Source organism: Corythoichthys intestinalis, chromosome 1 (genome assembly GCF_030265065.1).
Source record: "Corythoichthys intestinalis isolate RoL2023-P3 chromosome 1, ASM3026506v1, whole genome shotgun sequence".
NCBI classification, from domain to species: domain Eukaryota; kingdom Metazoa; phylum Chordata; class Actinopteri; order Syngnathiformes; family Syngnathidae; genus Corythoichthys; species Corythoichthys intestinalis.
The window spans coordinates 16694774-16707090 of NC_080395.1; the positions used below are offsets into that span (position 1 = coordinate 16694774).

General features: G+C 38.4%; 1 protein-coding gene across 6 annotated transcripts in view; it reads right to left on the bottom strand.

Moving 5' to 3' along the window:
• LOC130927837 (kinesin-like protein KIF13B) overlaps positions 1 to 12317 on the bottom strand; it is a 132124-nt gene that overhangs the window by 49381 nt on the left and 70426 nt on the right. For 5 of the 6 annotated variants that reach the window (XR_009066530.1, XM_057853944.1, XM_057853935.1 and 2 more), the window contains exons 6-9: positions 9729 to 9909; positions 9380 to 9467; positions 6646 to 6780; positions 281 to 393 (exon numbers count right to left, since the gene is read on the bottom strand). Coding sequence is in view for 5 of the 6 variants with exons in the window: in XM_057853944.1 (XP_057709927.1) it covers positions 281 to 393; positions 6646 to 6780; positions 9380 to 9467; positions 9729 to 9909 (517 nt within the window). In the remaining variant the exon portion in view is untranslated. Of the gene's footprint in view, positions 1 to 280; positions 394 to 5977; positions 6546 to 6645; positions 6781 to 9379; positions 9468 to 9728; positions 9910 to 12317 lie in introns of those variants that run through there. The other variant, XM_057853952.1, reaches the window with a different exon arrangement.

Genomic DNA, 12317 nt, shown 5'->3' on the forward strand with positions numbered 1-12317 from the left:
GTATTTTCCATATCTTACTCATTAATTTTAAGAATCTGTGAAAGACTGCACACTAAGACTAAAAATAGGTTTGATCATACTATGTGTGGAGCACTCAAGGTCAGTAGTATAATGTATCCATTCATAAAATGGCACAGTCTTTTGGTACTGAAGTGCATCTTTGTTTTCATGAGTGTGACTGCATCTTCACAAAGTTGGCACTTGAACGCAGCAGTGCAGTGTAAAAGAACACAACCCGGACAATCAAGTGCGTGTGCATGTGTGAGCAACTAGTGCGTACTTGTTTATGTTACTTCCTTCCTTGAGACGCTCTCCCGCCGCTCCGGTTTTTGTCGCTCGCTCACTCCCAGCCAGATCCACTAGACTCAGCCGACTCACTTTCTCACCACTTGTCTGTGAGAGAGAAAGTGACAGTGGAAAAAGAGAGGGTCAAGAAAAGGGAAAGAGGCAGAGGGAGCGCATGATTTGTGGCTCATTTGCGGCATTAAAAAAATATGTTTCAAGGCCGTGAGCATTGTTGATGATGCGGCTGGACAATACAGAGGGCTATTGTTAGTCACAGGTCCACAAAGAGTCTGACCCATCACTGATGCGTTTGTTACACAGCAGAGGACAACTCATGTGAATTTGCATGATGGGAATCTCCTGTTTTTTTTTTTAACAATGCCTCTAATCACCAGTGTTGGAACAAACGCCCTTAAATACGTTACGTTACATAACAAAACTACCGGTACTTTTTGCTGTAACTTGTAACGTAACTTTCTCATTCAATAACGGCTGTATAGTTATTGTACAAGCGTTACCCGCCAGGGGTGGAACTTATGGGTGTGCTGGAGGTGCGACTGCACCCGGGCCTCTAAGGGGCCCAGCTCGCGGGCGTAAATTGGGCGTGGGGAGGGTCAAACAGAAAGGTAAAATGATAATATAGTGTTTTTAAGTGTTAAAATATAGCTGCCAGCTAAAGATGTCCCGATCGTCCGATCACGTCATTTTCAAAGTATCGGAATCGGCCAAAAAAAAAAAAAAAAAATCGATCGGGTCTGATCACGTCATTTTCAAAGTATCGGAATCGGCAAAAAAATATCGGACATGCCTTTTTTCAATATATATATTTTTTAATTAAATCGTTTTCTAATTGTATTTAACGTTACAGACAAAATGTCTAACACTCATCCAGAGTCTTTAGTTTTGGCTTACAGTTGGGCTATCAAATTTATCGCGTTAACGGCGGTAATTATTAAAAAAAAATTTTTTTTAATCACGTTATAAAATTTAACGCAATTAACGCATGCGCTCCACGACCCACTCACGCATTGTCACATTCAATCTATAAAGGCACCGTTTTACCCGTATATAGAGCTAAAGGGCAGCGTAAAAGGCGTAGAGTGAATTTTGGCAGCCTTTGGAGCCTTTATTTCATTGGTTAAAGCCTTAAAACCCCTCTCTCATCCATTAGAAATATCGTGAGAAGCAGTGTGGGGAAGAAAGGTAGTAATTGATATTTTTCTTAACACCCTATGTTATTTCCCAACGCAGAGAAGATATATCAATTGGTGCCACTACGCACAGTCAGGGTTGCACTTCCCATCATGCATTTGGGCAGAACAGTTAAATGGCTACAGCATCATTTACTGAAAGCTCAACAGATACACTAGATGGCAATATTTAGTCACAATATACAAAGTCACATTATCCTTTGAGATTTACAAGTCTTTCTATCCATGGATCCCTCTCACAGAAAGAATGTTAATAATGTAAATGCCATCTTGAGGATTTATTGTCATAATAAACAAATACAGTACTTATGTACTGTATGTTGAATGTATATATTCGTCCGAGTTTTATTCATTTTTTTTCTTAATGCATTGCCAAAATGTATATGATCGGGAAAAATTATCGGGAATGATTGGAATTGAATCGGGTGCAAAAAAAAAAAAAAAAAAAAAAGCGATCAGATCGGGAAATATCGGGATCGGCAGATACTCAAACTAAAACGATCGGGATCGTATTGAGAGCAAAAAAACATGATCGGAACAACCCTACTGCCAGCTCCCCCACTTGGCCGGTTGTCTAGAGGGGCCGGCATTTTTTTTTTTTTTTTTTTTTAAATCCACTAACAATCCCCTACACACACATACAACCAACACAAACAACATGGATTTTACCATACAGCAAGATTTCTGGGTAAGCCAATCCGAAACAGACTGACAGAGTAGGGCTTGTTTTGATGATGTCTTCTGTTCATTTATTAGAGATCGACTGATATGGGTTTTTTGGGACCGATACAGATGATTAGTACCATAATTTGCGGCCTTTAAGCTGCTACTTTTTCCCCTCATTTTGAATCCTGCGGTTTATAGTCCAGTTCGGCTTATTTGTTGATTTATTTGGGTTAATAGGTAACGCTTTATTTGACAGTGGGGTCATAAGCCTGTCATAAGACGGTCATATTTATGACATGACACTATCATGGGCATTACTGAATGCTTATGACAGATGTCATTAAGTGTCATCCGGCAAATTATGTCACTAATAGAGGTGGGAATCTTTGGGTACCTAACGATTCGATTGCGATTAGGATTCAGGGGCTCCGATTCGATTATAAATCGATTATTGATGTCACCCAACCCCCCCACCTTTTAATGTTTTGTACATTAGTTACAAAATAGTTTAAAAATCCTATTAGGCTAAACCAAACTAATATTTAAGTATCAAGTTAACAGTTAAAAGCATTAAATAAAATACTCATGACCCCATTCTGTATCAGCAGCTTTAAACTACATTCAATTAATTTAATGATGTGAATCAACCGTTAAAGTTGATAAAATTGCTCCCGTTATTCCATAATTTCCCTTCTGTCTACTTACAACATGTCAAAGTTTTAAAACGGTTTCATTATTTAAAGATAGATTCAAGTCAAGATTTTGCTGATTTAGGAGTATTTCAGATAATATGTTAATTAGGTTCGCTACAACAGAGCTTTCTGACAAGTCTACTGCTTTAAGATGGCGGCTGTTTACAATGTGGCAACTACTAAACTGCAAGCCTGTCGTTTCGCATCTAGTTCTTTTTATATGTTCTAACACCGCAGTCGTCTGTCATTTAGCATCTAGTTCTGCATATATGTGATATCTACTATAGCCGTATGTGGCCGTATGTTTGTAGCAACTAGCAACTGGGCGTTGTTTGAACCAGCTGTCGGCGGCAGTCAGGTATTTTTGTTTTTTTATCTAGCGGCATGAGTTGAACATGATATTTGCTCTTGGTCCATTCCTCATTGCGTCCTGAAGACCACGCTGACTATGTTTTAGTTCTGCTTTACCTGGTAAAATTCAATCATCGGAATTTGGATGTTTGTGAATCATTCTCGAATCTTCCACAGCCGAATCGCGAATAATCTAAGAATCAGAAATTTCGCACGCCTCTAGTCACTAACTCCATTTATGTCCAGTTTGGATAACACTAAATAACATCTGTTATAACCATTTATTAATGCTCATGACAGTGTCATGTCATAATTATAATTGTCTTACGGCAGTCCTATTGTGCCACTGTCATATAAAGGGTTACCAAATACCATAACTAGCAATTTATGAAACAACTGGAACAGTAACTGAAGAAACATTTATCACAGAACATGAATTTTGATTGTTATTTATATCTGTAGCGCTGCAATGCATGCTAGGAGGCATGTTGGATGACAACAGTGTTGACAGCAGGTGGCAGCAGAAATTAACTGTCTCCCCCAAGTGAGCAGTGATGGCCAAATGACGCTTTTTGAACCAATGAAGCTTTGCAGCAAATTAGTTCAAAGCTTCGTGGTGGTTTATTTGGTCTTATGACGCTGCTGTCAAATAAAGTGTTACCGGTTAATATCTTTTGGTGTAAATATCCCATAATACAGTGAGGACTGCTGCGGCTTATAGCCCAGTGCGCGTGTCAAATTTGGTGGGTTGTGGCTGATATTCAGGTGCGCTTTATAGTCAGAAAATTACGGTAGTTAGAGGGGCCGATAACAGATTTTTGGAGTCGATATTTATTTGCACCAAAAGTGTAAAAAGTGGCGTAAAAAATGGAATAATGCAAACACTGAACTTCATTAAAATGCCTAAAGCATGTTTATTGAATCACACAAATAGAAAACAATAGCTCCAGAGATGCCTGAATTTCCTACACCAAGGAACATCTCTTAAAGTTGAATAAAAGGTTAAATAAGTAGCTCTCTGAAATTGTTCCACAGATAATACAATACAACAAAAATACAGGGAGTTCTCAGGATTGACAGAAACTCTTTTAGAGTTAAATAAAAACACAGTGAATTTTTTCACCATAAGAAATATTAAATTTCAATTACTGGTGCACGATAATTATTGGTTCGATAATTATCGGTCCGATAATAGGAATTATGACGTCATCCCGATAAATCCAGTAACATTTATAATAGGACCGATAACATGTACTGTTCTGGCTTTACAGTTTGTAGTATGGGAAATTAGTTGACCATTTGCAGGCCATTGCTCCCACCTGCTGGTCAGAATAATTCACTGCATCTATTTTTTTGTTACAGTAGTTTGGTTCAGTCACTAACACATTGCGGTGTCTAGCGGGAGCATTGACAGTCGTGAATGCTTTCTTTTAAGTTTCCACCTCGGAAATATATGTAAGTATTTTATGTTTACTATAACATATGGATGTGCAATATAGGTATATTTACTTCTGTGAAGGGTCATATGTACAGAACTTTATAAATTGTGTTATAGAAGCCAGCCAATGCTTTAGTAGCTCAAGCTAGTGTGCTATGCTATACATATAATAGTTGTGTATATAAGTTTATTGTGCAGTTTGATGTATATTGAGTATTGAATATGTGTATTTTTCTGTTGTACTTTCACAATATTAAGACGAGTGTCTTCCCATAAACGCAAGGAAAGACCAAGCCTTGTGGTTTATGGAAGTGCATTCATTCTTAGCTGGCTGTCAGGCAGTGCACAAGTGAACCGCACTGTTTTGTTCATGTCATTATGAAAAATCTGATGAGATCAAAGGCAAATCTATGTTGAATACACCACTAGTTTTTTTGTTTTTTTTTAAACCTCCAGGTGTTCAAAAACTCAGGTTATACATTTAAAAATATATATATTTATTATCGGTTATCGGTATCGGCTTTGAGGAGCAGGAAGGTATCGATATCGTTATCGGTTTCAAAAAATGGATATCGTGCACCCCTAATTTCAATATAATTGAAATAATTTAACCTAATTTTGAATAGATGTTTTCTTATCGGACGGTCAGATTCGATATTAGGTTTATCTCTATTTATTATGATTGTTATTATTACATATTTCATAATGCACAGCAACTTTTGTTTCGAAGGCAAGTTGGTCAAAATAAAGATGCGCGTCAAAATACCAGTTTTATTGTTCCATTACATTAAATAGTGTTAGGAGGGAGAAAACCGGTTTTGTCCTACTTTCGTCTCATCTCAGTTCATTTTGCTTTTGCTGCTCGTTTTGTGAAATATCGACAGTGCCGTCATGCTTATTAATTTTCCTCTCGGGTTCAAATTAAAAGGACAGAACAGATGACATGTTATGTTGCTAGAGTCATACTCTGGAAGCCAGGCAGAGTAGCCAAGTGACATCAAAGCCCTGCGACGTCAACAACAATGGCGACCTACTAATTAAACTAATTTAAAAAATTGTATAAAAATGAAAACATCAAGAGGGGTTAATATATATAATTATTTTAACTCATCCTAACTCTTTTAACAAGTTTTTCTATCCGTGATTCCCTGTCATAGATCACAATTAACATCGCAAACCTTCTAAAAAGAAACTTTAATCTCATCAGTCCAGATGACACACTTCCAAAAATCTTGGTAATCATTAAGACACTGACTTTATCTTAAACTTATAACACTGCCAAGGATGCAGTTTTGGCACAGTCGCTTCCTTATTGCTTAATCATGATCACTAACCTCAAATGAGACAAGGTAGGCCTGCAATTCTTTAGATGTTGTCCAGGATTCCTTTGTGACCTCCTTAATGAGCCATCGCTCAGTTCTTGGGTTCATTTTTGTTGACCAGTGTAGGGAAGGTTCACCACTGTTGAATGTTTTCTCCATTTGTGGCTAGTGGCACTTCACCTCCAGGAAATGCTGTATAGCCCCTTCCAGACTTACAGTATAGATGTCACTTACTTTGATTCTCCTCTTCCTGAATCTACTTAGATTCTGGCATTTTGTTGCAGCTTTTTAAGCTCTTTTGCCGAACTTAATTTTTTAAGACAGATTCTATTCCATTTTTTCTGACTTATCCAAATTAGAGACAAAACAGACGAGAACTACTGCAATTCCATTCAGACTTCCTCACCGAGGCCTACTTGTAAATTGAGCCAGATGCTGTCAATTATTAACGTGATTTGCCGGTGGCCGCTTTGTGACCGCAAACAGCGTCAAGAATAAAATAAGTCAGGCCTAAAGCTCTGAGTTAAACTGCTTCACTTTCAAATGCACAAACCTAATAAGCCTTATGGAACAAAATGAGTCTCACAAATGACAACACCTGCTCCCTATATAAAGGGTGGCAGACAGAACTAGGTGTGTAACAGGACAGTACTATTTGTCTGTGTGTGTGTGCGACTTACCCCAGACTGCACGTCCGTCAGGGTGTGCGTGAGGATGATGTTGAAGACGGCGTGCGATCGACTGCTCTCCTCGTTCATATTGGTGGCAGCGACGGTGCGAGACTTATTGCCCTCTGACATCAGCACCTCAATGTCCTGCCAATGATTGAATCACCATTTAATTGACTTGGTTGTTGCGTGTACTCACTACAATAAATACATAAACTCATTGCCTTTGACGGCAATAGACATCCAGTCCATTTTGACCGGGAATGGGTGAATAAACGAATGATTACTTGCCCTCTCCCAATCGAAATGTCTATCGCCGTCAATGAACAAACCAAATTGCTCATTGGTCTGAGTCTTTTTTACGCTTACCATTATCTACTTCCTAATTACTTACTTACTTACTAAGAAGATTTATTTGGTTTCTGATAAATAAAAATGTCATCACACTTAAGATCAAATCTACGGAAGAGGATCGGGGCAAAAGTGGCTAAAATTCTCACTTTAATCTCAGAATTCTGACACTAATTCTGGAATAAAGAGTCAGAATCCTGAGATTAATGTCAAAATTCTGTGAATAAAATTAGAATCTGGTCCACCATTTTTCTTCTGTGAACCCCAAGTCTGATTTAGGGCTGATTCGGATTCTGGGGTCGGAATAATTTCGATTATGAGGTCAGAATAATTCAGATTCTGAGGTCGGAATAATTCCGATTTTAAAATCAGAATAATTCTGATTTTTCAGGCAATTTTAAGGGGCCACAATAATTCCGATTTTGAGGTCAGAATAAATCCGATTTTGATATCAAAATAATTACTTTATTCCCAGAATCCTTAAAGTGAATCTCGTACTTAAAGATTTGGAGGCTCTCATAAGCCACAATTGTTCTGTTTTACTAAAATGTTATTCGAAACACATAAAATATTCCCATTGATTTAAAAATCTATAATATTTTAGTACATGTTTTGACTTAAGGAGGGCGCCATGTTTTAAGTGCGCAATGGAATCTCGGGGTGATGAAGTAGATTGTCACTGTCACTTGACGAATACTACCGGGTTACTGAAATTCCTTTCACGCGGCGAGACGTCCAATACATGCGCTCATAGGTTAGAAGCGGCGAGTACTTACTATTTGTTTTTGTTGAGGCTTTTATTACATTTTCATTGCCTCAAAGTACAGTGCCCTCCATAATTATTGGCACCCCAGAAAAAGATGTGTTTTTTAGCTTCTAATATTTTTTTTTAATTCAAATAATATGGGACCTTAATGGAAAAAAAGAGAGAAAAATCCAACCTTCAATACAAGTGCATTTATTCAGTGGGGAAAAAAATCCCACATAAAGAAAAAATCATTTGACATCAAATAATGTGTGTCACAATTATTAGCACCCCTGGTGTTAATACTTTGTACGACCCCCTTTTGCCAACAAAACAAGGTCTGGGGACTGAGATGGCCATGGGAGGAGCTTGATTTTGTGTCTGGTGAACCATTTCTGTGTAGATTTGGCCATATGTTTAGGGTCATTGTCTTGCTGAAAGACCCAGGACGACCCATCTTCAGCTTTTGGGCAGAAGGCAACAGATTTTGATTTAAAATGTCCTGGTATTTCAAAGCATTCATGATGCCATGCACCCTAACAAGGTTCCCAGGGCTTTTGGAAGCGAAACAGCCCCACAGCATCACTGACCCACCCCTATACTTCACAGTGGGTATGAGTTGCTTTTCAGCATGCGCATCTTTCGTGGCACGCCAGACCCATTTAGAGTGTTTGTTGCCAAAAAGCTCAATCTTGGTCTCATCTGACAAAAAATGACAAAAATACACACGGTCCCAGTTGAAGCCTGGGACCGTGTGTATTTTTGTGTGAGAGTAGTGAGACTAGAGTGGTTAGTGAAACTTTGTATTGTATTTTTCCATTAGCATCTTTGCTGCTATGCTAGCGTTGTACATATAATATGTGTAATATATAACTATTATCATTATCATTATTATTATACATATACATATAATACAGTATATACACTGTATATGTTTATGTTTTAATTTAGTTCTACGTTGTTTGGTGTTCAAGTGCTTTGGCATTCTGAAGAGCAATAAACATCAGTGAATGGAACTGAAGCCTCTTTTGAAATCAATGAGCGGTACACTAACTATGTTTAAGTAATTTCTTAAGGTATCTTTAGTATGTTCTGTCTGTATGTATCAAAACAAAACAAGCTGAAAGCGCACATTAGAACTTTGGCTGTCAAATTTGCCTCTTGTAGGACAGATTTGACAGAACATCAGTTTTTTTTTCCTACTCTCGTCTTTTTTCATCTAGTCTTTCCTATTCATTTTGCTTTTGCTGCTTGTTTTGTGAAATATCAACAGTCCTGTCATGCTCATTAATGTTCCTCTCAGTTTCAAATTGAAAGGGTTGAACTGATGACACGTCACCGCCCTGCGACGTCAACAACAATGGCGACCTACTAGTTAAACTAATTTTATAAATTGTATAAAAACGAAAACATCAAGAGGGGTTTTGATACATACAAACATTTTCGCTTTTTTTCCGCATTTTTTTTTTTTTTTTTTTACAGTGTTTTGCAATCAGTCAAATTCATCCAAAATGATTTAACTCTAATAATCACTATAATTATCTAATTATAGGAGTGACTGAGGGTATTTGTGTTTTCAAAAGTAGACGCTTGGAATATTTGGCAAGTCATCAGGCAATTTTTAAATTAAAAACCATATCGTAAATTCACCTTATAGCAAGCCACGGCTAACCGAGACAGGCCATCCACATATGGACCCAGCACTTTGTGCTCTCTCACTCTCAGTGTTTGTCTGCCCCTGCAAGAAAAAAATGGTGACAAATGAAAACATTATCTGCCTTGCGTCAAGATTCTAGTGGTTATAACCACACTACTGCAGCTGGGTGAGCGCTCAGTGACCCTAATTCAGACTGAGAACTTCATGATCAGCAAAGCACATATGGTTGTCAGATGGTCTGCTCTTCTTCACCCCTAACAGGCAGAGGGTTGAAAGGTCCAGCCGAGTCAAAGGTCGAGTCATCAGCGACAGGCCGGTGTTGCTGATTTATCGAGGACGTACCCTTTGGGGTCCAGCAGATCGCGGACCTTTTCGTTGTAGATCTCCATGTAGGAGACCTCCACGGTGAACTTCTCCTGCTCACGCTGCTCCTTCTGCGTGCGGTCGAACAACGCGCTACAGAGTCGTGGTATGAGGCCCGGCTGGTCCCCCGAACCCATCATGGTGTAGGACTTTCCGGATCCTATGTTAACATTTAGGAGAAGGAAGGTGGCATTTATATGAAAATGGCTTTCGCAAAAGCTCCCCAAAATACACGAGTACGTGTTAAAGTGAGACGTTCAAAAGAGCGTAGCCCTCCATCAAAACATGCAAAATTCATGAGGCAAATGCTAAAAGCTGAAGGCAAAAAGCAGGCCTTTTGTGCTATGCTAGCAACCTGCTAGCTGGGTTCATAAGGGATCATGGGATTTTATCCAAGCTATTTTGTGCAGTTACAGAACAAGTTAAGGTTAGGCATGAGTGATTCGACAAAAAAAAAAGCCCAGAGTTCATCACGCCTCATGGGCGTTTTAAGAGGACTCTCTCCGCTACAGGCTTAGAAGTTAAGGTAACATGGACGGACTGGATGGATGGATGGATTTTTTGTTTTGGAATTGAAGTGCCTTAGGCCGCGTTCGGACTGCAGGCAAATCCAATTTCAATCGGATTCCTCCTCAAATCTGAATTTTAGGGCTGTCTGCTCTCACTATTTTTAGAAAGTTTCCAAATCACATTTGGGCCTGTTCAGACTCTGCCACATTATTGACACACCTGTGGCAACGAAGGCATCATCCGGCATACTGTGATGTCACGGACAGTTAAAACCAATCTGAGCTGTTTAGACTGAGAAGCATCTTGTCACTATCTGATATGAAACTGGTTTCAATCCATCTCTCAAAATCAGATTTCTGTGCTTTGTCACTGTTCACACTACAAAAGAGCCATCCAGTTTCAATCTAGACAGGCTAAAACTCAAGATTTGGGCTGCTAGTCCTAACAAGGCCTTAGTTTTTTAAGTAACCATAATTTTTGGACAATAAGCCGCTACTTTTTTCCTTCATTTTGAATCCTGCGGCATATAGTCCAGTGCGGCTTATTTATTGATTTATTTAGGTTAACAGATAACACTTTATTTGACAGTGGCGTCATAAGACTGTCATAATTATGAAATAACACAATCATGGGCATTACTGAATGCTTATGACAGATGTCAATAAGTGTCATCTGGCAAATTATGTCACAAACTCCATTCATGTCCATCTTGGATCTTTTACATCCATTCAAAAGTGAGATAATTTGCCGGATAACACTAAATGGCGTCTGTTACAAGCATTCATTAATGCTCATGACTGTGTCATGTCATAAATATAATTGTCTAATGTAGGGCTGCAGCTATCGAATATTTTAGTAATCGAGTAATTGACTGAAAATTCTATCGATTAATCGAGTAATCGGATAAAACAAATATATTTTTAGGTGAAGAGCAATTATAAATATACATGAGAAAACAAGACATTTCATCTAATCTTGAACCATTTTCAGTCAATGTCTTTATTTTCGATGTATATTGTTGAAAACAGCCAACAATTGCATCTCAGATGTAACTAGAATTAAAAAAAGACTAACTCACTGCTTTCACTCAAAAAACCTTGAGATCTTATTAACAAAAGATATACATATATACCTAAAAATGCCGTTACGCTTGATAACACACATCACTTAAAAGTTAGGATTTTTTCCAACGTATTTCAATTGAATTTCTATTTGTGTCAAGCCATTTTTAAGTTCTAGTTTTAAGTTAGTCTAAACTGTAAGTCCTGATAGGATTTGGAGTTTTTGCAGTGTTCAAAATAAATGTATGATACAGGCTGTATTGGAGCACATTAGGGACCAGTGCTACTTGGTGTTTTATCCAGCAATGACTACTGAGCTAAAATTGATAGGTAGCATTATTGTGTTTTTATTTTACTCCCTCATCACTCCACAACGCTATGTTATGATAAAGCCTGTATGTAAGACATGTTAGCCAAGCATCGAAAGTAGTCATAATTAATAGAAACCTAGCCCTCCGCAAGGCTAACGTTACTTGAGCTAGTGACAGTAACGTTAATCTTATTTATTAGCGCTTAGCGCTCTTTATTAGCGCTTAGCGCTCTACTGCTTTAAGATGGCGGCTGTTTACTAACGCTCCCCAGACACGGCCGAGTCTGTCATTTTGCATCTAGTTCAACATACATGTGATCTCTATGAGACTCATCAGACGCTACCAGCTACCAACGTAGCATCGTGCGGGCTAGTATTTAGCAATGTCGGCGTCGTTTGTAGCGGCTGTCGGCTGCAGTAAGTTTTTTTTTTTTCTTCTTCTTCCTCTACGCACGTGACATCAGCGCGTTGTCCCGCATTAAAAGTAGTGTGAGCAAAACGTGATGCTTAGAGCTGTCAAAACAAACGATTACTTGAGGTGAATAAAATTACTCGGATCAGTTTTTAAACTCGAGTTACTCGAGTTGCTCGAGTATTCATTTCAGCTCTAGTCTAATGACAGTCTTATGGCGCCACTGTCAAATAAAGTGTTACCAACTACCATAACTAACAATTAATGAAAAAACC